This window comes from Rana temporaria, chromosome 11, assembly GCF_905171775.1.
Source record: "Rana temporaria chromosome 11, aRanTem1.1, whole genome shotgun sequence".
NCBI classification, from domain to species: domain Eukaryota; kingdom Metazoa; phylum Chordata; class Amphibia; order Anura; family Ranidae; genus Rana; species Rana temporaria.
Window position 1 is genome coordinate 127,893,311 of NC_053499.1, and position 27,971 is coordinate 127,921,281.

General features: G+C 41.4%; 1 protein-coding gene across 1 annotated transcript in view; it reads right to left on the reverse strand.

The window, feature by feature from the left end:
- The window catches only part of LOC120917656, a 333,509-nt gene that overhangs the window by 154,236 nt on the left and 151,302 nt on the right, over positions 1-27,971 (reverse strand). Inside the window, exon 5 of the mRNA XM_040329109.1 lies at positions 19,818-19,970. Coding sequence (XP_040185043.1) covers positions 19,818-19,970 — 153 coding nt within the window. The remainder of the gene's footprint in view (positions 1-19,817; positions 19,971-27,971) is intronic.

Consider the following 27,971-nt stretch of genomic DNA (forward strand, 5'->3'; position numbering starts at 1 on the left):
ATACAAATGGAGCAATCTTGTAATTCCCTGTCTTTCCCAGATACCACATTTCACTACCGCCTCGATTTCTGGTAAATTTTTGTTATGCCATAAATTTAGCATCACAGACTTATGGTCACTGTCCTCTTGGACAGAAACTTGGTCTGGGACTAACGTACATATCAAGGATAAAGTTTCCGCTGACATGTTCGACCGTGTGTACGGCCTAGCGGACAGGTTTCCAGCGGACAAACGTTTCTTAGCAAGCGAAGAAACTTGTCCGCTGGAAACATGTCCGTCGGACATGTCCGATGGTTAGTACACCTAATCGGACATGTCCGCTGGTTATGACGTGTAACCAGCGTCCCGAAATCCCACGCATGCGTCGAATCAATTGCGTGGAAGCATTGCACTTCCATGTTTGAGAACATCGGTGTCTTCTACGTCACCGCGATCTCTGTCTGCGGGGATTTTGGTCTGATGGTGTGTACACACATCAGACCAAAAGCTCCCAGGAGACATGTCCGATGAAAACGGTCCGTGGACCGTTTTCATCGGACATGTCTCCTCGTGTGTACGGGGCCTTAGTGTTCCTGTGTCCAACATTGTCAAGAAGTTTACAGTCCATGGCACTGTAGCTAATCTCCCTAGACATGGATGAAAGAGAAAACAATTATTAAAGAGTTTGCCAAAACTTACCTGAGGGAGCCAAAATCCTTTTGGGAGAATGTGCTGTGGACAGACGAAACAAAATTACAGCTTTTTGGTAAAGCCCATCATTCTACTGTTTTCAGAAACAGAAATGAAGCCTTTAAAGAAAAGAATACAATCCCTACAGTCAAACATGGTGGAGGTTCCTGATGTTTTAGGGTTGCTTTGCTGCTTCAGGCACTGGATGTCTTGACTGTGTGCATGGCATTAGGGGGGCAATGGGGGGCAATGTAGGGCCCAGAGTCAGAAAGTTGGGTCTTAATCAGAGACTGGCGAGCAATGATTTCAAATATAAATTCCATAGAGCACCTGTGGGGAGATCTCAAAACATCTGTGTGGGAAAGGAACCCTTGTAATCTGAGAGACCTGGAGCAGCAAGAAGCGTGGTCCAAAATTCCAGTAGAGAGGTGAAAAAAACTAATCGATGGTTACAGAAAGCCATTGATTTTAGTTATTTTTTTCCAAGGGGTGTGCTACCAAATATTAAATTGAGGTGTCATGAATTTTGTCCAGTCCATTTTTGGACTTTGCGTGGAATGTGTCAAATTTGGCTTTTTGTTCCTGCACTTTTTTATCATTCCAATAGAGACAAAAGAAATAAACATGGGAATGGCTAAGCATTTGTAATTGCAACAATTTTCCAGGCAAAGTGGTGCATTATCTGACAGAAATGCAGGGGGTGCCAATATTTTCGGCCATGGCTTTACATATCAACTTACAATTTTTTGGAAAACAAGATGGTATAAACGATACATACCCTTTAATCATTATTACACACATTTTAATACTTTATAATGTGAGTATAGATAAGTATCAGACATTATCCTGTATCCTAAAAATAACATGAGCATACATAGCGCACATCTTGAATTGCTGCACACAAAGACATTGAAATATCAGATCACAAAGAAAGCCACTTTTATTCTCTGAGATGTTACAATCACAGGCATTTTTGTCGCCTGCCTGCGAGAAGCCAAGTTCACAAAGCAACTGCACAGTAAAAGCTTCTATCAGATCTGATCTGTTGTCATTAACGCTGTTTTAATTTATGCCGCCATCGCTGAGGTTAAAATTAGACTGCAGGAAAATAAGCCTACTTGGTGGGATGCGGCTTTCAAATTAAAATGAGTCTCTGGATGTTTTTCAGCTTGATGAAAAGACCTCGGCTAATTTCCTCCTGACCGCCGCACACCGCAAATAAAATGAAAAGGAGCACCGGGATCCAAACTCTTGGGACACACAATATTTATAGCTCCTTAATCCCGTGAATGGATAGAATGATATTAAATATGGATTGCCTTTGACTGTGCTACAGATAAAACAGGACAGACGAGAAAACAAAATCTAACAATGAGGTACACTTAAAGGGGTTGTAAAGGTAAATGTTTTTTCACCTTAATGCATCCTATGCATTAAGGTGAAAAAACATCCGACGGTACCGCCCCCCCCCCCCGAACCCTCGTTTTACTTACCTGACCCCTTCGAAAGTCCCGTGTGCATCCACGTGATCCTCTTCGGTTCCCAGCCTGGCTGTTGATTGGCTAGGCTGGACGGATTGATAGCAGCGCAGCCATTGGCTGGCGCTGCTGTCAATCAGAGCCGATGACGCGGCACGCCGGGGGGCGGGGCCGAGTGATACAGTCGGCGGCTATGCCCGCCGCTGTATCACGGGAGCGTGCTCGCAAAAGCTTTCCTCCATGCTCGCTCACTCGCATGAAGGTGGAAAGCTTTTGTGAGGAGGAGCCGAGACAGCCGCCGAGGCACCCCAGAAGACAGGGTTAGGGGACACTCTGTGCAAAACGAGCTGCACAGTGGAGGTAAGTATAACATGTTTGTTATTTAAAAAAAAAAAAGTTTGCCTTTAGTGTTCCTTTAAGGGGAAAAAAAACAGGAACTGACTTCAGACGTTTGATATAACATTGTGTATCTTTTAAAGTGAACCTTTAAGCAGCTATATAAGTCTCCATGAATGAATTCCTGACATGGCACAATATACAGCAACAAAAATGTTTATTTTTTATTTTTTAAATCGATCTTTATGCCTTAAAAAATCAGTCTGCTTCAGACAGGAGAAAGCACTTCCTTAGGATCCATTCTAATGCCGCGTACACACCATCACTTTATGTGATGAAAAAAAACGAAATTTTCTGTGAAGTAAAAAACAACGTTTTTGAAACTTCAATTTTCAAAGACGAAGTTGCCTACACACCATCGTTTTTTCACAACGCTCTAGCAAAGCGAGGTTGCGTTCACCACTTTTTTCCATTGAAGCTCGCTTCATAACTAGCTTCTGGGCATGCGCGGGTGTAAAAACATCATTTTAAACGTCGTTTTTTGCTACACACGGTCAATTTCTGTGAAGTAAAAAACAAAGTTTTGAAAAACGACACATAAAATTGAAGCATGCTTCAATTTTTTTTGCCGTTTTTCACAAGACATAAAACAACGTTTTCCCCCACACACGGTCATTTAAAGTGACGTTTTTAAAAACGTCGTTTTTTTCATCACATAAAGTGATGGTGTGTACGCGGCATTATGTGTGGCAAACCTTGCCACTTCTGAAAAGTGATTCACAGTGGATTGATTTCTGGTGGGGGGGGGGGGGGGAAAACCATGGTTCAACCGCCTGCTTTTAATGCCCTCTGCCTGTGAGTCTGAGCCCTTAAGCACACCTAACCCAGCATTCAGACTGCAACCAAGTCAAATTGTAATAAGTCAAAAGGTGAGAGGCTGCAGCAGAGCATATTTGTGTTATACGTTTGTCTCAGCAAAAAAAGCTGCACAGGCACCACAATTAACAAGATTGTGTCATCTTTGTGCCAGCAATTCAATCCAGGAAGAAGGAATTTATATCAAACAGCAGGGTGGGGGTCTGCATGTGACAACAATATCGTAAACTCTCCACAAATGTGGCTTGTATGGGAGGGTTGCAAGAAAAAGCCACTCCTCAGGAAAGGCCACATGAAGTCACAAATGAGCTTCACCAAAATGTGCCTTGAAGAGTCTGAGGCCACATTGATAAAGGTGTTATGGTCAGATGAGACTAAAATGTATTTCTTTGACCTTAACACTAAACGATATGTCTGGAGGAAATCCAATAAAGCTCCCCATTCAAATAACAATATTCCTACAGTAATGCATGGAGGTGGATGTATCTTATTATGGAGGTGTTTCTCTACAGCAGGAACTGAAACACTTGTCAGGATAGAAGGAATAATGAATGGGGCAAAATAGCATCAAATTCTTGAGGAAAATCTGCTGCCCTCTGCCAGAAAGTTGTCAATGGGAAGAAGATTTACCTTCCAATACGACAATAACCCAAAGCACACAGCAAAAATGACCACACTGCGGTTGAAGGAGAAAAAGGTCAATGTCCTTGCATGGCCTAGTCAGAGCTCAGACTTAAAACCCATTGAAAATGTGTGGATTGACTGAATGAATGAAGACTGTAGTCTGCAAACAGTCATCATCAAATTTAACTGAACTTGAGCAGTTCTGCAAAGAAGAGGAAAATATTGTAAAATCTAGGGCCCGGATTCAGAAAGAATGGCGTAACTTTTGGCGGGCGTAGCGCATATCATATTCGCTTCGCCACCGTAACTTAGAGAGGCAAGTACCGTATTCAGAAAGAACTTGCGCCCTAAGTTACGGCGGCGTAGCGTAAATGGGCAGGCGTAAGCCCACCTAATTCAAATTATCAAGGCAGTGGGCGTGTTGTATTACAATGAGCCGTGACCCCATGTAAATGAGGGGCCGAACGAACGGCGCATGCGCCGTCCGTGGACGTATCACAGTGCGCATGCTCAAAATCACGTCGGCTAGAATGCCTAAGATACGTCGAACACTGCCTATGACGTAAACGTAACTTACGCACAGCCCTATTCACGTACGACTTACGTAAACGACGTAAATTTAGACAGTCGTTCCGACGTCCATACCTTAACATGACTTACCCCTGCTTTATGAGGGGTAAAGTTACGCCGGTCGTACGCCTTACGTAAACAGCATATATTAATACGCCGGGTGCAAGTACGTTCGTGAATTGGCGTATCTAGGTCATTTGCATATATATAATGGGAACGCCGAATGCGTCCAGCGTAACTATGCGCCCACGATACGCCGGACGGCTGAAGCCATGTTTTTGGACGTATCTCGCTTTGTGAATTGGCGCAAAGATGCGACGACGCACATTTGAAATTACGGCGGCGTATCTGGAGATACGCCGACGTAAATGCTTTCTGAATCTGGCCCTAGATGTGCAAAGTTAGTAAAAACATATCCCAACAGACTAAAGGCTGCAATTAAAGAAAAAGGTAGTTCAACAAAATTCTGACATAAGGGGGTGATCCTTTTTTTCAACTCAGTGACTCTGTTTTTGATTTTTTTTTCCGGACATGTTGGTGTTATATCTTTTACTTGGAGGTTATATGTTGCACTGAGAAAATACAGCTGGATAAAATAAAAACTGTCTGTCTTCATTTCAGGCTGCAAAGCAACAAAATATGATTATTTTAAAGGGGGTGAATATTTTCTATACCCACTGTATATTCTAGATCCTCTGTTTATACAAAACCCAGAGAAAGCTCAAAACACCGCTATCTCCACTCACAAACAATAGCCTGGAACTTCGTATGAAACCACAATGTAATTCCTGTGTCAATTCTACTTTCATTTCCTAAACTCACATAGTGGGAGAGCCTCACACTGTCACATTTGGTTTCAGATGGTCTTAGCCTTGAATATATTGCACAGGGTTATTCAAGGCAGTAATAAAAGAGTGCTAATAATGCGCAAAATGAAATTATCCATGGCAACTGATAACATTTTACTTCTCTGGAGCCAGATCAATGAAATATTAATTTTGGCTGCTATGGCTTAGAGTACCTTGCCTTAATAAGTCTGTATTCCTTAGTGCTATAGCTCCATATGACATGCATCCGTAAATGAAGCTGACATCATCTAAACAGTTATAAATATTTATGAGAAAGTTTTGACCCATTTACTGGCACAAAGCTTTCTCATTGTGCTTCTTAAAGTCTTTCATGGACACTGGCACATTTTCTTGGGAACCATAATTTGACTTGCTACTGCTTTATAGCCCCTCAGCATTTTCTGACCTTACAATGTCTAAATCGTTAAAATTAGGAAACATTTGTGAAAAGTGTGAAAAATTATTGAACAATCCATTTTTACTAGTACTTGTCCCTGTCATATATGCAAATTTTAGGAAACAAAATACTCTAATCTTCCTTTTAATACATATATTTTTGGTTTACTTTGGTATTACCTTTTTTAAAATAATAAAAAATAAACTCTTTAAAAAAAGTTATCCTTTGAGGCCCCGTACACACGACCGAGTTTCTCGGCAGAATTCAGCCAGAAACTCGATCGGAGCTGAATTCTGCCGAGAAACCCGGCGTGTGTACACTTTCGACCGAGGAAGCCGACGAGTTACTCGTCGAGTCAAATAGAGAACATGTTCTCTATTTCCTCGTTGTTCAATGAGGAAAGTTGGCTCGCCGAGATCCTCGGCGGCTTCACACAGAACTCGACGAGCAAAACGATAAGTTTTGCCCGTCGAGTTCCTCAGACGTGTGTACGGGGCCTCAGAGAAGAGTGATGGTGGAGTCAAGGGACAATAAAGCTGGCCATGCACAGATCTGTAGTTCAAAGGGACCTGGTGGAAAATTGTTGGCCAAACAATGGGTGTAGCCAATCAGCTGCCATCACTGTTCAGGTATTCTGACTGCAGTATAGAAAAGCCAGCAGGGAAGATCTGTCTATCCACGTTTTTTAGCATGGATGGGGAAATCTGTTCAATTTCTTTAGTTGAGCCTATAAGAATGAAAGAAATCAATGTTTCATAGGCTGGTGCATGGGCTCACATCAGAGGTGCATTGTTGCTTTGCTATATATTGGCAAAGAGTGGGTTCAGTTTGAAGGCCCATAATGTAAAGTTCCAGGAAACTATTTTGGGAGCAATGTATCCATACATTATTATGCAGACTGCATGCCTGAACTCTACCTCTAAGTTGTACTCTGTATTCCTATGGCATCCTTACAGCCAGACAAGACAGTAAAGCCTCGTACACACGACTGGTTTTCCCATTGGGAAGACTGCCATGAGACCTTTTGCCCAGGAAAACTTGCCGTGTGTATGCTCCATCGCAGTTTTCCTGACAGAAAAACTGCTGAAAAAAAAAAAAAAAGAGAACCAGCTCTCTTTTTTCCCGCTGGGATTCCCGGCGGTTTTTAACCCGGCAGTTTTCCTATGCGATGGAGCATACACACGGCCGGGGATTCCCGATCAAAGCTCTCATGGCAGTTTTCCTGTCGGGAAACCTGATCGTGTAGTAGGGGGAAAAAGTTATTGAGCAGGTTCTCGGTTTTCCCCTCGGGTTTCCCGGCGGTAAAAAGTCAGCCGGGAAACCCGTACGTGTGTACGAGGCATAGGGGAAGGCAGAGATGCATCAATTGCATCTGAAAAAAACACAAATCCACAGAAAGGCAGACTTCCTAGCACAGATGGATACATTTGTCATCATCAGATGTAAAAAGGAACTAAACTCTGGAAGCAGGCAGGCAGAGTGCAAAGGACTAGCCACCAGTATTGCCTGTGGTCACTTACGGTGCCGTTTCTCTTTTTTCCCCATTACTGACTTACCATGTGTCACTCTGCACTCTGTGTCCCTGTGTGGAGGCGGCCATCTTGGTAGAGGCAAGGCCTTGTTTCCTAATGTCAGAGCTTTCAGAAAGAACAGTACAGTAGTGACATCACCAAATCTCCTTCCAAATCTCATGAAGCTTGCAGTGAGAGGCAGCAGTGCCTTAGAGCTGCAGATAAACAGCTATGAGATTGTAGGCACATGAGTGCTTAGGCACACTCATACCATGAACTATGCTTTCCAGAGAAATTCCTAACAAAAATATAAACTTTCAGCATACTGCTTATACAATTAACAATTACACACACTCTTCATTTTCTGAGTTTTATCCCACTTCAACTAGGGTTACCCACAGACATAACACGACAATTTCAAGAAATCAGTAATTTTCAGTCAAATATTCATCTCTTAGAAAATGTGCTCTTTTTCATGTTTACATGAACCCTTTACTGACAGAAAAAAAGGACCTGTCATTGCAGACTTCTTTCTGAAAAAAGATAGTTGCAAGCCTGAGCATAAAATCAATGTTTTTGGAATCACTGACTTGGTTTGCATTAGAGGAGTTCATAATTAGACCACAGACATGGGTGGACATGAGCCTGCAAATTTATTGCCTCAGAACTATCAGGGTTTTTTAGAATAATGACAGCCAGAATAATGTACACAGTGGTAAAGCCTGCTGTACAATGCAATAGCAGGCTTTAAAAAAAAGTCCTGGACTGACAGGCTGCCTCCTCCATAAACATTTTCATGTTACTTTTTCAGCTTTGACCTAAGTGTACCTTTGAAATCCTTTTTTTTGCTACCAGTCTTTAATCAGTTTTTAATCCTTTTTTAAACACTGCTCAAATTTTCATTCATTTTTCATATAACTGCTTTTTTATTTTTTTTAAACTTAAGAGGATTTCCAGTGTCATCGAGAATCTAAAAAATCTGCCACATGCCCTGTAGAAAGAGGAATTAAATACCTATTCAAAGTAGCTTAGACATATGTGCTTTCAGACTTCCTAAAGCTCAAGATAAGTGCTAGCCACTTCTCTTCCTGGTGAGGGTTAGCTGGAGGAATTACCTAACACCAGGAAGTAAAAGACTACAAATCCCAGCAGGCTTTGTGTCAGGAAGGTGACTGATTGGCTGTAAATAACATATTGATTCATACATTTTACTAAATTGAAAATAAACAGTGTCTTGTTCTTGTATAGTACTGGAAGCATTTTCAATATCGGCATCAGCCAGCAATGAACTTCAACCTGATAAAGGCAAACCAGGAATCAGGAGCTGGTATTATGCTATATAATCCTTCAGATCTACCAAAAAATATGTAGTGCAAGGGCCTGCTTGTCTGAATATAAATTAAATAGCGTTTGGAACTTAGAGAAGCCTTTCGACTCCCCGTCCCTGAATTCCACGTCCATTTTTAACTACATGTTTAAGGTCGACACCTATAAAGGCTTTATCTCCTGTAGCTATGCTATGCTCCTCAACCTTTTCCATGGGGACTCACCTCTTATGCCCCGTACACAGGATCGAGATTCCCAGCGGTAAAAAGTCCGCCGGGAATCCCAGGGGGAGAACCGAGAACCTGCTTGGTCACTTTCCCCATGTACACACCATTTACCCATCGGGAAAACTGTGGTGAGAGCTTTGGCTAGGAATCCCAGGCCGTGTGTATGCTCCACCGCAGTGTTTCCCATAGGGAAACTGACGGGAAAAATACTGCCGGGAATCGCGGCAGGAAAAAAAGAGAACATGTTCTGATTTTTCCTACCGCGAATCCCGGCGGTTTTCCTGTCGGGAAAACTGCCATGGAGCATACACATGGACAGTTTTCCCAGCCAAAAAACTGGGAAAACTGGTCGTGTGTATGAGGCATTAAGGTGGTGTCGCAGTGGGAACGGGACGTTGGAGCTTTCGAAGAGGAGCAGTGGGAGGAGGCCCTGCAGGCTGTTCCCCTGTGTTCTCTGAATGGCTCAGCACTTGTCGCAGCTATATATTCTCCTGAGGGTTCACTATATGCCAGCTAGACTAGCTCGCATGGGGGTGAGATCAGACGCAGAATGCACCAGATGCAGTAGAGACTATGGAGATTTGATCCATCTCATTTGGAGATGCCCAAAGCTCCATCTATATTGGTTACAGGTCCTGGAAACCCTTGCTAGAGTCTCCCAGACGAAGATCCCTGCTGAACATAAACAGTGTTTGTTGGGTATACTAGATGCACTTCCACTGGAAGACATCCATAAACAGGCTGTAACGAGGGCCCTCTTCCAGGCTCGTAAATTGATCCTGAGACAATGGAAATCCACGGAGCCCCCTACGTTGCAGAAATGGATTACGCAAATGGGTGACACTTTCCGATTAGAAAATCTTATCTATCAACACAGGGGTAAGAGAGGCAAATTTGATAGATTGTGGGCCCCACGATTAGACATTCCCGGACTAGCCACATTGGATTTGGTTTATGACCGATTGTTCTAGTACCTGCCACTCTTTTTACCTCTCCATTTGTATATATATGGGAAAACAGAGTATTCATTTGTTTGCTGTGGAGAGTGGGTTACAATTTTTCTTTCAGACTTGTATAATATGTTGCCATTATGTATGCTGGAATTGGCAGATCCTCTGTACTTGTTTTGCTCTGAACCATGTATGTACAACTACCTTGTGTGCTGAATAAAAACTTTTTGTTTGAAAAAAAAAATAGCATTTGGAAAGGACCCTTTCACACTGCTCAGCTGAAAAAACATGATAAAAGCCACATATGCTTGTTCGAGATGGGAAAGAGAGAATTCCGAATGTCATGAATGTAATACTACAGAGGGCACATTTATACATATGGTTTGGTATTGTGATAAAGTAAGGCCCTTTTGGTCCCAGGTTACAACTTATCACAGACAGTTTTGACCAGCCCAATATTTGCAGCTCACAGAGATGTTTACTGGGTCTGATAGACAATGAGAAATTGGATGTTGCCACTAAACTATTTATTTGCCTCCTGTACTTTTACGAAGAAAAGGTAATGGCAATCCAGTGGATTCGCTCTGACGAGTTGGTATTGAGGCATTGAAAAAACTGATTGAGTCAGACCTGCCTTCATATACACTACCTTGAAAAAGTATTCATACCCCTTGAAATTTTCCACATTTTGTCATATTACAACCAAAAACTTAAATGTATTTTATTGGGATTTTATGTGATAGACCAACACATAGTGGCACATAACTGTGAAGTGAAAGAAAAATGATAAATGTTTTTCAATTTTTTTTTACAGATAAATATGTGAAAAGTGTGGCATGTAATTGTATTCAGTCCCCTTTACTCTGATACCCCTAACTAAAATCTTGTGGAATCAATTGCATTCAAAGTCACCTAATTAGTAAATAGAGTTCACTTGTGTGGAATTTAATCTCAGTGTAAATACAGCTGTTCTGTGAAGCTCTCAGAGGTTTGTTAGAGAACCTTTAGTGAACAAACAGCATCGTGCATGACAAGGAACACACCAGACAGGTCAGGGATAAAGTTGTGGAGAAGTTTAAAGCAGGTTTAGGTTACAAATAAAATATCCCAAGCTTTAAACATCTCACAGAGCACTGTTCAATCTATCATCCGAAAATGGAAAGCGTATGGCACAACTGAAAACCTACCAAGACATGGCCGTCCAATTAAACTGACAGGCCAGGCAAGAAGAGCATTAATCAGAGAAGCAGCCAAAAGACCCATGGTAACTCTGGAGAAGCTCAGGTGGGGGAATCTGTCCACAGGAAAACCATTAGTGGTGCACTCCAAAAATCTGGCCTTTATGGAAAGCCATTGTTGAAAGAAAGCTATAAGAAGTCCTGTTTGCAGCTTGCAAGACGCCATGTGGGGGACACAGAAAACATGCAGAAGAAGATGCTCTGGTCAGATGAGACCAAAATTTTACTTTTTGGCCTAAAAGCAAAAAGGCTATGTGTGGCAAATAGATAGGTAAGTGCAGCGCAATAAGGAAAAAATTCCATCAGTCTTATGGGAAATAAATTCCAACAGTGTGGGGTGGAAAACACCTTGTGAGATAATGGATGGGTACGCAGTTCTGGATATACAAGTGACAAATCCTCCTCCATCAAGTAGATGTGCTTACCAAATGCAGTGGACCTCTGAGATAACAGATGATCAGCTGCGCTTGTATCCACATAAGGGATAGAGATGATCAGTCAATTCGGAAACATTGCATGTGGTTATAGAAAGGATCCAGGATCGGGATTAGAGACAAAAAAACATGCGGAAAACAAACACTGCACATCACCCTGAACACACCATCCCCACTGTGAAACATGGTGGTGGCAGCATTATGTTGTGAGGATGCTTTTTTTCAGCAGGGACAGGGAAGCTGGTCAGAGTGATGGGAAGTGGGATGTAGCAAATACAGGGCAGACTTAGAAGAAAACCTATGTTAGAGTCTGCAAAAGACTTGAGACTGGGGTGGAATTTCACCTTCCAGCAGCACAAGGACCCTAAACATACAGCCATAGCTACAATGAAATGGTTTAGCTAAAAGCATATTCATGTGTTAGAATTGCTGTGTCAAAGTCCAGACCTAAATCCAATTGAGAATCTGTGGCAAGACTTTGAAAAATGCTGTTCGCAGACACTCTCCATCCAATCTGACAGACTTTGAGCTATTTTGCAAAGAAGAATGGGCGAAAATGCCACTCTCTATATGTGCAAAGCTGGTAGAGACATACCCAAAAAGACTTGAAGCTATAATTGCAGCGAAAGGTGGTTCTACAAAGTATTGACAGGGGGACTGAATACAAATGAAACCAGGAGTTCAATGCAAGGTTTAATTCAATGCATATAATTCGCTGTGTTCTGAGATTCCCAAACACAACTACTTAGAGGGATAGGTGAGAAGGTTCCCTCTTGAAACTGATAAATAAGCCAGCATTATAATTGCCACTGACAGATTCTGTTGTGTCAACTACAAAAAGAAAACTGTGTGCAAGGCTTGTGTGAATACTGGCTTAAGAAAGAGACAGACATGAAGCTACATACAAAACCTCCAAAAATCTGCTAATTGTCTAAACATGACATTGATGAATAGACCCTTAAGGTTCTATAGGGAGATGTATTAACATAAATGAGATGAAGTGGAACAGCAAAAGATCAACGAAAGCCGAGTGTCTTGACTGACAGAGGGAATTGGCATCATCTTCCAGAGAGGATCATTAAACCAGAGCAGATGGTCCAAGACTTGAATGAGGAAAGAGAAACAAAGAAATAGCAATCTTCCACTTGTGCTATTTGCCGAGTCAAAATAGCATACGTGGTTTATGCACACCTGTTTTTTAGTAGTAAACATTGTACTACACAGAAAAGGGATAGGGATAGAAAAGAAAGTCACATCAGACCTTTCATTAATCTTTTCGTTACTTGAGTGTTTGCTGTGTGCCTAAATATTCTTTATACTCTGTGATATCATGCCAATGCAAAGAGAATATGTTACACAGTTATATGGGGAAGATGATGATGAAAAGGCCACAGAGATACTATGATGCCAGACTCGTTGAATATTTTTAAATAATTTCAAACTTGTCACCTGATTTCATCCAGCTTTCTTTGTAGCTTGTTATCCTTTCCCATTTAGTAAAATAAACAAAGATCTGCTGCGCTTAGAAGTTCTTGTACAAATGATAATAAAATAACAGCAGCTGGCCCAATATTGAAGGATCAATAAACGGCATACAAAGTTAAGGTGCAGCACTTATAAAAATAAAGTCCACAGAAGCTCAATCCAGGAACAGATATCCAATACAATTCAATCAGTGGTAAGCAGGAGGCCGTTATATGACAGAAGAGACCATCACCGGCACCCAATCACACAGCCGCTTACCCTCCTTAGTGGGCCCTCATCACAAAGGCCACATCAGCATGTATATGATATACAGGAAGCCCATCAACCTTCATGCACCATATTCATGTAGCAGAAGCCTGGATAATGTATGTAGTAAACTCAGGTACAGCTTTCTTTGTCCTGTATACACCACATATATAACATCCCATGTGGATAAAAAGGAATAAACCTCATTGCGCAGTAAATAAAAACAGCCTTTTATTTCATCTAAAAATAGGGAAAATAAACTCACATTTTGGACAAGTAAAAATCATTTGTGTTTGTTTTCGAATCCAGCAGTCCCCACCAGAAAGATGGCCGCCGCGTCCCAGCATGCACTAGCGTCTCGTCGCCAACTCCTCCCTACGTCGTTTCGTCACAGAATTATGTCATCAGGGGCGTGGCTAACAGACATTCAGATGATTTATATATGCAGGACATGATCATTGCAATGTGAAAGTGGGCTGCGCTCCAGATTCCAGATTAGTGCAGCAGTGCGATTTATAAATATTTGTATTTACTTGATCAAAAACGTCATTAAAGAAGAGAAGATCAGACTATTTAACCTTATAATGTGCACAATAAGGCAATATAAAGAAAATCAATATAAAAATGATGTATAACACTCGGACACATTACCATTTTGTGGATACAAGGAATATCACACTAAACCATATATAAATGGTGAACTATTACAAAGTTTATTAAACATTAATAAAGTAATAAAAAACTAGTAGATTAAAACCAACATACAGATTGAAATATGACTAGTTTTTTTGTATTTCTGTCTGTTGGTTTTAATCTAGTAGTTTTTTATTACTGTATTACTTGTGAACGTATTCAGAGGAGCCCCGCCGCTCAGGCTTCAAGTTGCTCAAAATATTGTAGATCCTCCAAATAGAATCTGTTTATTTCGCAACATGGAGGGTTTCTTTCCATGTAGGAAATGCTCCATCTGTCATATTAACGCAGATAGGCGTCGGAAAATAGACTCGTATGTATCTAATTCCACCTATGAGCATTTTTAAAAAAAACATTTATAACATGCACCACCAAACATGTGGTCTATGTTATAAGGTGTCCATGTGGTTTAGAATACATAGGTCGCACCATACGTCAGCTTCAAACGAGACTAAAAGAACATGTCACTAATATTAAAAATGGTTACCCGAAGCACAGTCTTTTGCATCATTATGCGACCCATCACAAAATAATTTTAAAGGGAACTGTGTTTTTGGGCACTAACAAGTTTACAGGAAACTGGAGGGGTAGCAATATGACCAAATTGGAGACCCAATGGATCTATAAGGCCAAAACATATAACCCCTAAGGCGTGAAAATTGAATGGGACATGAATGCATTCATTAGTAATGCATGATGAATTGTCCTATTAGATATTGTTTTGCCTCTAGCAAACTTGATTACATTGAAATATGACAATTTTTTTTGTATTTCTGTCATTTGGTTTTAATCTAGAAGTTTTTTATTACTGTATTAATGTTTAATAGACTTTGTAATAGTTCACCATTTATATGTGGTTTAGTGTGATATTCCCCTTATCCACAAGATGGCGCTGTGTCTGAGTGTTATACATCATTTTTATATCCCCTTATTGTGCACTTGCTGTGCACATTATAAAGTTAAAGTGTCTGATCTTCTCTTCTTTATTGAAGTTGTTGAACAAGTAAATACAAATATTTATAAATTGCGCTGCTGCTCTAATGGCCGTGACTGTTTTCATCACATCCGGCATCTGGAGTGCAGCCCACTTCCGCATTGCAATTATCATGTCCCGCATATATAAACCACCTGAGCGTCTGTTTAGCCATGCCCCTGACGAGGTCATTCTTTCCTGAAATGTTGTAGGGAGGAGTCCGCAAAGAGACGATAGTGCATGCTGGGACGCGGCAGCCATATTTTCAGGGGGTTCAGCCTCTTCCAGTCCATGTACACCAGAGCTCAGACTGGGTTAGGGAGAAGAAAAATTGTTTCTAGTCCTCCTTAACCCTTTATAAAAGTGTTGGAAAATTAACACTGAATAAATCCTGTATCCCAGCAGTCAACTTAATTCTCAAATAATGTGGGTGTCTTGGCACTGAACAAGGGAAAGACGCCTCCACGGACTCACCTTCTGATTTTGTCACATTAATGGGGAGAATCACAGATTTACCAATAATAATTTTTATATTGGAGAGGTCTTGGAATCTCACAGATGTTCTGCAGAATTCCATCATCCAATCATTTGTAAGCCAAAATGCAGTTTTTTAAAAATGTTCCTTGCATGTGATTGGATATTCTTTGCACTGTGAAGCAACACCCCATTTACTAAAGCCCTGGGGTATCTGCACTTGCAGACTGTAACTGCACTTGTAAAGTGCACAGTGTACTTCCCTTTAGTAAATCAACCCCATAGCTAAGTGCCCTCAACTCGGCTTCGAGTCCTAGTGACTTGATGAATGAGAGATCTAATGCTATTTGTCTAATGTCTATTATGTGCTAGTCTGGAAAGATCTTCCAGTGTCATCCCCACAGCTGTAGCCAGTGGGGTTGATTTACTAAAACTAGAGAGTAGAAAAATCTGATGCAGCTCTGCATAAAAACCAATCAGCTTCCAGATTTTTTATTTATTTGTATACTATCATGCACAGCTACATCAGATTTTGCACTCTCCAGTTTTAGTAAAATAACCCCGATGTGTCCAACCATCTAGTAGCCAGTATCCCTCTTCACCTTGTTCCCTCAATCTTTCAAAACTTTATTTACTTCTCTCTCTTCTGACAGTGTGACCAAAATAGGACAGTCTTAACTTCATCATTTGGTCTTCTTGTGACATAACTAGTTTGATCTCTTTCACAATCGATCTGTTATTTCTACCAGCTGTCCGAGGCATGCATAAAATTCTTCTCCAGCAGCAAAGCTCAGATGAGTCGATCTTTCTGTTCTGTTTCTGTTGTGTCCAGCTTTCACAGCCGTAATTAACAACTGAGGAAATGGGTGCAAGGACAAGTCTGATCTTCATTTTATGTGTCATTTCTTTACCGTTTAATACTTTGTTGAGTCTTCATTGTATAGCTACCATGTGCAATTCTGTGGAGTATTTTGTCACTAATTGCTTCCTTGTTAATGAAAGAGCCCAGGAGATTAAAATGCTTTACAACTTCTATTCTATCAGTCTCAAAATTGTTGTCATTTTCTGTGTTCTTTATCTTGTTTATATTCAGTTCTAATCCCATGTTACAACATTTGGCTTTGACTCCCCATAGTGAATCAATATAAACATTTTTTTTTCATATATATAGTTGTAATTAAAAAAAGTATGTAAACGCTGTTGTGCTTTTCTGCCTTGCACTCCATAAAGTGGACCTTCCCCCTCCCTCCACTCCTCAATAAACCTGCCAGGATTATTGAAATATACGTATGAAAACAAAAAAAGTCATTACATTTACACGCCGCTTTACTCTACGTGTCCCCAATGCCCCTGGTCTGCCCTGCCCCTGCTTCAAAACCTGCACTGCTATTGTAAAAAAATACATTGGTAGACAGCTTCTTCTTCCTTTTGTTCTTTTTTCCAACCACCAATGATGTTTGTACCAGATCTTGAACATGCACTGAATGAGATCATGGCAACATATAAATCTATTTGCAAAAGAAAAAGTCCTTTTCACAAAATCTTGCAAGATCTTGGGAAAATTATCTTTTTTTTCCCCAGTTGACAAGAACTTCCTCAAAGGCACTGGTGGTGTAGCCTCCACAGGGGTCATGTTTCTAGTGCTTCAGAAAACCCAGTAATTATTATTTTCCTGATAATTTATTTTTTTGTTTTGTTTACTGTTATTTTTTATAACACTATTATTAATTAAAACTTGTTTTTGTTCGCTTTGTTCCTTAATATTTTTATACCTTTAACGTATATTTACACGTTTCACATTGAAAAAATCTATTTATTTCATTTGTAAATACCTTTTCAATGCTTTGTATCATTGCCGACAGCTGAAGTGTAAACAAAACAGTTGCAGAAGGTATAAGTTATTGGTATTGACGAGTACTAAAAAATGGATCGGTATTCCCCTAAAATAAATGCAATATGTTTGCTATTGAGCTTGTAGACCTGCATGCACATTTTAAGGGGGTAAAGTTCCAATTTAAGTTGATGATATCAGCAGTTATAAAGGAGGGAGGTTAAATGGAAATGAGTCAAATAAAGAGCTCTCTCTAGTGGATAATGCACACCATTACTAAACAATAAAAAGATGTTACATTATACCAGTAAAAATTGAAAATTCTGAAGAAAAAAATATTTAGGAATAGCATTTCAATAATAACTCAAAATATATTGTCACTATAATCACAGGATATAATTTTCCTTTAAAGTAGAAGAAAAGGCTATAATGACCAATGTTTAAAACACTGCTTTCCCTCTCCTTGTATACATGCTGTATTCTGTATTCTCAACGGAAATACTTTTTTTTTTTAAAACACTCGAGGACAGGCGTATTACACCCCCCTTTCTGTCCAAGCAATTTTTAGTGCTGTGATAGCTTGGATGATAATTACGCCATCATGCAACACTGTATCCAAATGAATTTTATATACACTGCATTCAAGTATTCAGACCCCCCCTTCACTTTTTTAATGTTGTTATATTGCAGTCTGATACTATAGTTGTTTCAATAAAAAAAATGGCTCATTAACCTACACTCAGTACCCACATAATGACAAAGTAAAAACATAACTTAACTATAAATGTTTGCAAATGTATGAAAAAGGAAAAAACCGAAATATCACATTGGCATAAGTATTTAGACCCTTTGCAACAACACTTAAAATTTAGCTCAGATGCCTTCCATTTCTCTTGATCATTGCTGACATGTTTCTTTGATTGGAGTTTACCTATGGTAAATTACGCAAATTGATTGGACATGATTTGGAAAGGCACACACCTCTCTATAAAAGGCCTCACAGATGACAAAGCGTACTGTATCAGAGCAAAAGCTATGAGGTCGAAGGAACTGACTGCAGAGCTCAGAAACAGGATTATTGCAAGGCACAGATCACAAATGCTGGTGCACTGAAGGTTCCCAAGAGCACATTGGCCTCTACAGGCATACCCCACTTTTAAGTACACAATGGGACCTGAGCATGTATGTAAAACGAAAATGTACTTAAAGTGAAACAATACCCTTTTTCACTTCTAGGGTGTAGTGGGGAGGGGGGGGTCAGGGGCTGTAGTGGGGGATGTCAGGAGCTGTAGTTGAGGTCTCAAGGGCTGTAGTGGGGGTGTTAGGAGCTGTAGTTGAGGTCTGAGGGGCTGTAGTGGGGGAGTTAGGAGCTGTAGTTGAGGTCTGAGGGGCTGTATTGGGGGTGTCAGGAGCTGTAGTTGAGGTCTCAGGGGCTGTAGTGGGGGTGTCAGGGACTGTAGTGGGGGTGTCAGGGGCAGCTTTCAGAGCTTCAGCTCCTTCTACTGCGGCTGTAAAATGTCTGTACAGTACTTGTAAGGCACTTTACATACACTCGCGGGTATGTCCTTACTCGCTAATGTATGTAAAGTGAGTGTACTTAAAGCGGGGTATGCCTGTATAATTCTTAACTGGAAGAGGTTTGGCACAACCAGGACTCCTCCAAGAGCTAGTTTATCTGGCTAAACTGGGCAATTGGGGGAGAGGGGCCTTAGTAAGTAAGGTGACCAAGAACATGATGGTCACTATTACTGAGCTCCAAAATCCAGTGGAAAGATGAAGATTAAGGGGTTAATATGCAGAGGTGCAGGATAAAAGTGGTGAGGGTCAAATATCCTAATTTTACTGCCCCACTGTACTCCTACCATCGCCCCCTCCCCTCCACAATGCAACCCCCATATGGCATACACTTTATTTGTGCTCCATGAAGGACGTCAAATTTGAGCTGTGCTGAAGTGCCTCTAAAACAGTTGTGTGTAATGAGAGTACAGGGTTATGCATTCCCCACTTCCCTTCAATGGCTACGGGCAGCTGGCAGTTGAGGAAAACTAAAATGTCCACACTGTGCCCGGTAGGAGAGAGGGCACAGCATTAGAAAATGGAAGACAGGTACAAGTGGCTGGGGATTCAGATTTTTCTGTTTCACCTATCCTGGCACCCTAACAGTGGATTACACTGTTTCTAATACTGTTGGCACTCTACTGGCATATATGAAGCTTTTTTTTCTTCTCACACACTTCAAAGCCCTTAAAAAAAATCGGCCTTTTAAAATGTCACCCAACCCTCAGGAGTGCGCCATCCATCCGATTATGTGCAATGGCTGGGCAGCAAGTGGTTAATCAACTTTGGGGCGATCATGTGATCACACAGCACTGGCTCCTCTGTGTCAATTCAAGGCTTGCTTCTGTGGCTGATGAGAGGAAATGCCGACAACAGGGGAGCAATGGAAGCTAGCAGGCGATGTCACAGCTCTGTGCATTTCAGCCCCATTGTGGAGCCGCTTATTGATACAGGAGAGATAAAGCTGTGCGTTAGTGATTTCATACTAACAGTATGCAGCGTGTACTTATATATAAGCAGGGGGAGGGAATGTTTTAAGCCTTGGTTATTAGACTTTTTATTCCACAGACTTACCTTGCAGATTTCTTGTAGGTGAGAGCAGCGACTATGCAGCACTCAAATCCAATAGCTTCTATCGTGAAGTTAGGCTGTCTCCTCTGATGGCGCCGTTCTGTAAGCGAAGACAGAAATTCCTCCAGGCTACTGTGAAATCTTTTACTTTCCTCCCTGAAGCATGAAAACAACAATTGATAAGCAAATAAGATGAACCAAGCCAGGTATTTTTTTTTTTTTTAGATTAGGTGTGCAGACATAGGGGGTGGAAGCATGGGCATGCAAAAGGTGTAAATGTATAATAAAGGAAACCTAACATGTATACAGGGTAAAGGATGAGAGTTAGTGCCATGCAATTGGTACTATAGTATATTAGATGGATAAACTCTATAAAATGGATAGCATCTTATCTAGTTCTGTAGGGCACATGGGGTGATATGGTGAGCAACTATTTGAATTCCTGATTTTGTTTTGGGAATGCATCAACAAATATGTTTGTTTGAATATTACTGCTTAATAGGGGCAACAGATTGTCCTTTTTCCTCTAGTTATCCTGAACAAACAACAAAATAAAGATTTATTTAAAAAAATCCGCTAAGAACTACACAATTTGCATACACAACATACAGAACCGTGTCATGGTTTCAAGGATAAGAACATAATTCTGACCATCAGTTGTAACACTAATATTTAGGGTGTAACATGAAACATTGGACCGCCTCAGATGACGTCCAATGATGAAACGCTTAAGGCGGAGCTACGCAAAACACGTCATCACGCCGCAAGGTCCTGAGAGCAAGTGGGTGGAACGCACAGGGAACCGAACGCCGCGCTACCCATGCTCCAAACCGTAGAGACTGTCTGAAGTGTCTATTTTAATATTTCCTGGTGCGGGTTGTCTACCGGCTCTTTATTTGTTTTATTGTTTGTTTTTTTATATTTTAAATAAATAAAATTACGGATTACACTATAGGAGCCTTCTTTTTGCCCTTGTGAGGAAACGGATAACTGCCTTTGCCAATGGACCTGTCTTTTGAATATCTCTATGAGCGGAGGAGTGACAGCTTTAGTCTGAATGCAAGGACCCCCTGGATGGACAAGCCATAACTATACCTGACATGCCTGATACCCCTGTAGGGGTTCTAGGATCTGGTAAGCGGGGATACAAGAGGGGTCACAGAAGTCACCGTTTGTCAATTAAGAGCACCTCTGTCACCTGGAGCCACTTTGAAGAAATTACCTGTTCAGTGTCTATTTATTGGATTCCAATTTGGACTGCATACCATATAGCTGTCACTTTATCTATTTGGTGCCACACACCATCGTTGCACTGGACACTTTATTTCTTTATAATTTATAATTACTACTTGGTATTATATGTCGATGGACATTATTCACTATATTGAGGCACTCTAGTGACTTTAGTGATTTTTGCACTTTGTTTACATACTGTGTTCACGCATGTGTTAGTCATCTCTGCTGGTCTATACATTGTGTTACACACATAGACATAAAAAGCAGAGGTTCACCCAAATAACATCTATATAAGACCAACTTCTTTATACTTCTAACATGTACAGTAGGCATTTTTTTTTTTTTAGGCTGTATATACCTTATAATCTATATTTGCAATCCAGCTTCCGGGTACTCACTCCCGCGGGCTCTACATGTTCGGCTCCTTTTGGAAACTCTGTGACTCTTGTGACGCGCCTACGCAATAAGGGGGGGGGCCTTAACCGCCGGGGGGAACATTTTCTGAAGGACATCAATCATCTGGGCGAACTCCCAGATTACATTGCGGCTCAGCCTAAAAAAAAAAAATGCCTACTGTACATGTTAGAACTATAAAGAAGTTGGTCTTATATAGATGTTATTTGGGTGAACCTCCGCTTTAATAAGGATCGCCATATATTTATTAGCCCCTTAGGAGGCTTCACTGTTTTGTTGGTAATTTATGAGAAGTAACATTTTTTTAATTTGTGTTTAGACACTTTTCTTGCTGATATTTGATTAGCACTTAATAGGAGGTAGCGTCATTATCCCTCCTTTTAATACTTATATTTTCATTCTCCCTAGGGAGTCTTTTAGGGGGCCTGCAACCTCTGTTTGGCTTACCTAAGCGCGGATTTTCACTTTTTCTAACATGAAACATGGTCACATTCTTCAGTACCCACCTTACTGAAGACAGAGGTTCTTCTCCCTGAAGTGCCCTGTGTATTTTTAAATTTGGCACACCTATACTTTGCTCTGCCCACACAGCGACGTCATTCATTTATTCACAGGATCTGTAAATGAAAATACTAGAAGTCCCATCTGCAACCACAGCAGAGGCACTCATAGATCTCAATGGAGCACAAGTGTGTGACATTACTGCACTTGTAGTCCATTGATAGTTTCTCTAGCTCAATAGCCAAAGGTCCGAACTGAGGCTGGCCTGGAGGAATAGCCCACAGGAGCCTGATCGCAGTTGTAATGCTTTTTGCAGGTTCTAATGCAAATTAGTAAATAAATAAATAATGCATTTTTCAATGTGGGTAAATTATATTTTTTTTGTAAAATGTGGAATTCGCCTTTAAGGAAAAGATTTTAGTTTTGTTTGTTTTTTGCCAGTTTCAGAGAGTCATTGTGTCTGCAGACGGAAGTGGAAAAGTCATTTTTATTACGGTACAAAAGAGCTTGTGCAGCAGATATAAATATCAGTGTTTAGAGAAAATTTCGCTTTTTACATAGCCAAGTGAATTGTTCATAGTGCTGTGGATCTCATCTTATTGAATTTATCTTTTATACTGTATGTCACAGCACAGGGGGAGCAAAGAACAAGAATTTGTATTCATAAAAACAATACATATGCGTGCATGGAGTAAAGGTTATTCTGACACACAGGAATCCAAATCAAAGGATTTTTGTAAATGCTCAGAATGCTGCCAGCCTCTGGTGAACTGAAGGATGACTTTTATAGGTACTGAAATAAAGTTACTGTAAAAGCAAGGCACAACCTGCAAAAAATGAAAATTATTTCTCTGAACAAACGATAAACAGTGGGATGTCATCTTATCATCCTAGACCCTTGCATTGTGACCCCCAAAAACTGTGATATACAGTGACAACACATAACATGAAAACACCAGGGCTTCCATGTGGCCCACCTTTTTCATACTTTTTCACAGGGGCACGTGGGATACAATGAACACTTGGGGCCCTTTCACACTGGTGCGCTTAAAAACGCGGTATACATTATATAGATTCAGCGGTGCAGCAGACGCTCTCACCTTAGTCTGCTCACCCCAGGGACAGTGAGAGCAGGACGCTCTCAAACGAGTCAGCTCTCCCCAGGGATGGTGCAGCCAGGCAGGGTCCTCCCAGCTTCCGGCTGCTGCAGACACAGCACAAACAACCAGGACTCCCATAGTTTAACACAGGGGTACATACCCCCCCCCCCCCCAGGCAATTGATCCAGGGTTGCACCGATCGCCCGTTGAGGGGTCAGGAAGGAATTTTTTTCCCCATTTGCTGCAGACTGGCACAGCAAGCCTGGGGTTTTTCGCTTTCCTCTGGACCAATCGGGGAGAGAAGACTCAACGAGTGACGGCTCACTTGGACAGTCTTCCGCCCATCCCCATAAAAGACCCCCCCAATCAACATTACTTCCCTGCGTTTTTTTCTGCGACCATGGGTTACCTAAAATACTCTGCAGAAACCATCCGGGAACTAAAACCATTTGCCTCTATACTCCCAGTTGTCACCAAAAAAGCTCTAAGGAATGAGCGACTGTTGAGAATCAATCGACGATCAACAGTCAAAAACTATGCGCAGGTACCCCAGCCCAAGCGCATAATATGCTCTCTGGTCAACACAAGATCGGGAGTAAAACACCGACAAGAAATCTATGATTTCATCCTTCAACACGATCTAGACTGCCTCTTCATCACAAAAAGCTGGCTCACAGCCGACTGCAACACCATTCTAACAGAATTGGTGCCAGCAAATTATCGCATTCAAATGCAAAACAGAGTGGGGCAAAGAAGGGGGGGGGGCTGGCGGTGATCCACAAGACTCACCTCTCGATCACCAAACCAGTCCTTCAAAACTCGCTTCCATTCATGGAAACCCTCACTCTGCAGCTGCAAACAAATCCCCAAGATACGGTCCATATGCTACTTTGCTATAGACCACCAGGCCCAAAAACGCACCTTCTCACGTGGTTGACGGAATTCATCTCCACATATACCCTTAACATCAAACACCTTTTAATGCTTGCCGACGCCTGCATCGACCATCTGGAAGGATTAGGTCTGCAGCAACTAATACAAGGCCCCACTCATACCTCAGGCCATACGCTCGATCTAATTTTCAAACAAGATTTGGAAATTGACGTCCTGGAAAATGAGCCGCAACCATGGACCGATCACCATGCCATTAAATTCACAATCATCAAAAACGCCAGCCCAAAAAAAACGACAAAACCAGTGACAACTCACTGGACTAGATCTCAGAAGAAGCTCCACTCGGAACTCTTCAAAACAACACTAGGTAGCAAAATAAAAACAACCCAACAAAAACAAACAGCCACAGAAACACTTGACGCCATCAACAAGGCTCTACTACAGTCAGTTGACTTAGTAGCACCAAAACGCAAAACTTGCATTCCGGAAAACAACTCCAGCTGGTTTAATGACCAGCTGACGTTGCTAAAGCAAGAGCGTAGAAGAGCAGAAGCTGTGTGGAAAAGGTGCTCCTCAGATAAAAACCTCACCATTTACAAGATAATAACAAAGAAATATTACAAAGAAATCTTCATGGCCAAAAAAAATAATTTCTCCAACATCATCGCAAGTGCCCTTAACCGCCCCCGAGAACTCTTAAAGCTGGTCTCTCAGAATATGAATCCTGCTTGTTTAGAGGCCCCCAATTCTGATTTACAAGGATTTTGCAACGAATTATCGGATTATTTCATTAATAAAATTGAAAAAATCTGTGAAAGCATTCAGCAAAATGGAACCGTCACCAACTCCCCCCCAAATCACAAACCTAATACCCACATAAATCCACCGCAATCACCAAAATTCACTCTAAAACCCATTTCCATCGATGCCACTAAAAATATCATCGGGGCTCTGCGTAACAGCACAGCACCCAATGATATCATCCCCACTAAACTGCTGAAAGAAAGTGCCGATATACTGGCACCAGCTATCACGCAGCTCATAAACCAATCATTCAAGGAGGGCATGGTACCCACCTTGCTGAAACAAGGTACAATAAAACCAATTCTAAAAAAAACTACCCTCGACCCCGAAGACCCAAACAACTGGAGGCCCATAACAGGTCTAAATGTTTTCTCCAAGGTAATGGAGAAAGAAGTTGTACAACAGCTGCAACTGCATTTAGACACCCATAAATTACTCGACCCGTTTCAATCAGGCTTCCGTCCGTGTCACGGAATAGAAACGGTGCTGCTCAAAATATGGGATGACGCTCTAGAGGACGCAGACGAATGAGAATCTTGTCTCCTGATACTGCTGGACCTAAGCTTTTGACACTGTAGACCACGGACTACTACTGGCTAGGCTAGCTGAAGTAGCCGGAGTCGCTGAAGGTGTTTTACCCTGGTCCTCCTCCTTCTTGGAAAACCGATCACAAACAGTGAAACTGGGGTCTTTTACTTCTGAAAAACGTACGGTATCAGGTGGAGTCCCTCAGGGATCTCCCTTGTCGCATGTATTGTTTAATATCTATCTTCGCCCTCTCTTTGAAATCATCAGTAACCAGAAGTTACTTTACCACTCCTATGCAGACGACACACAACTGTATTTCTGCATCTGCAACAAAAAGGATCATTCTCTTGGACTAGAGAAATGCCTTAGGCCCTGTACACACGGCCGAGGAACTCGACGTGCCAAACACATCGAGTTCCTCGGCCAGTTCAGCCCTGAAGCCGCCGAGGAGCTCGGCGGGCCGAGAGCTCCCATAGAACAACGAGGAAATAGAGAACATGTTCTCTATTTCCTCGTCGAGGTCCTCGTCGGCTTCCTCGGCCGAAAGTGTACACACGACCAGTTTCCTCGGCAGAATTCAGCCAGAAACTCGGTCGGAAGCTGAATTCTGCCGAGGAAACTGGTCGTGTGTACGGGGCCTCACTCTAATAGATAACTGGATGACAAACAGTTATCTTAAACTCAACGGTTCGAAAACAGAACTTCTCCTGTTTCACGCTAACCGGAAAAATCACCCCGCGTCAACATGGACTCCCCCACCCATTCTGGGTAAAACTATCACTCCTAGCACCAAAGTCAAAAGTCTCGGAGTCATTTTCGATACCTACATGACAATGGATGCACAAATAGGGTCAGTAGTCAGCGGATCCCACCATTTGCTGCGCTTCCTACTACGCAGACTCACGCCTTTTATCCCGAAAGAGGACATTGCAGTCGTGGTGGGAACAATCATTAATTCCAGACTCGACTACGCAAATGCCCTCTATCTAGGACTCCACAAATACCAAATCTCTCGTCTGCAAGTCGTTCAAAATACGGCCGCTCAAAAAGTGACCGGAAAAAAAACATGGGAATCAATCTCACCTTCGCTGAGATCCCTTCATTGGTTGCCAGTAAAAGATCACTTTCAAGGCACTCTGCCTAATACATAAGTGTATTCAAGGCAACGTCCCCAATATCTATGCGAAAAAAATAAAAGCCCATAACCCCAATCACATTCTGCGATCCACTAATCAAAACCTACTCCAGATACCCAAAGCCAGATACAAGTCCAAAGGAGATCGAAGATTTGCAGTCCAGGGACCTCGCCTGTGGAATGCACTACCAACCACCATCCGACTGGAGTCGGACCACTTGGCCTTCAGGAGAAAGATTAAAACCCATCTCTTCTGAGGTCAAGGGGTTCCTTACCCATGAAATGGATACAGCGCCCAGAGGCAGAGGTTTCAGTTCGCATGTGTTGCGCTTTACAAGTTTCTCACTCACTCACTCATTTTGCAAAAAAACATATCGCTTTTGTATTACATTTTCAATGCGTTTTTGGTATGCTTTCTGGATTTCTGACTCTTAGTCTGCACTTTTTAAATTTGGACCCATGACTAAAAAAACGCTCACAAAAAAGCATTTTTGGTGCATTGCCATTCATTTACAATGGAGGGTGCAATTTTGATGTGCTTTTGAAAAGCTCACCAAAGATGCAGCATGAAGGACTTTTCAAAATTCAGTGCATATGCAGCACAGTCATATGAACAGTTACATAGGATTTAACCTGCCTGGCGGTATCCCCGAGCGTGACTCGGGGTGGATTTTCGATGCTAGGATCGGTATCCCCGAGTCTGCCCAGTGCCCTACATGTTCTTTTGTATAATAAAAACTATTCTTTCTGCCTGAAAATAAATAATCACTTGCAGAATTGTACGATAGCGATTTGTGGGGAAATACGTCATAAAAAAATAAAAGTAATGACAGCGGCAATTCTGCAACTGAGCAAATTTCAGTGATTTTGAGTTGATTACATTATTGAATAATTTTTATTATAATTATATTATTTGTTATAATTATTTATAATCATTTATTATATTATAATTTATATATTTAAAAAAAAAAAAATCATACCCGGGATGCCTACAAGACTCTTGTTTGGTCAGATTTAAGTGAGTTATTCCTAAAAATTACAGACCTACAGTATAAAACGCCAAATTTCATTGCAAAATAATTGTACCGCTTTTGGTACGTAATTCCAGACATAATCATAACGCCAGGGAGGTTAATGGGGAGTGATTTTCATGTGCTTTTATTGCTCTAGAAACATGCATTTTAGCGTGGAAAAGGTGCACCAGTGTGAAAGGGGTCTAAGAAGTTCATAGTGCAGTCTACTACATGTTGTCAAAGAAGGCTGTGCCATGCATGGTGCTATCTACCTGGCCATTGACTACTATGCATGCAACAAAACAGCTGTGCTGTGGCCTTGACAGCAAAAGGAAAGCTACTCATTTCATAATCCTAAAGTATAACTAAATCCAAAACTTATTTTTGGATGCAGGTTTATTTTTGCCATCTCTGTCCATTGGGGAGGTTTTTCTTCACTAGTGTGGAAACACAACAGGAAGTGGGAAAAAAAACTCTTAAAAAGGGAGGAAAATATCCCTTTTAGGCCCAATTCACATAAGTCCTCTTGTCA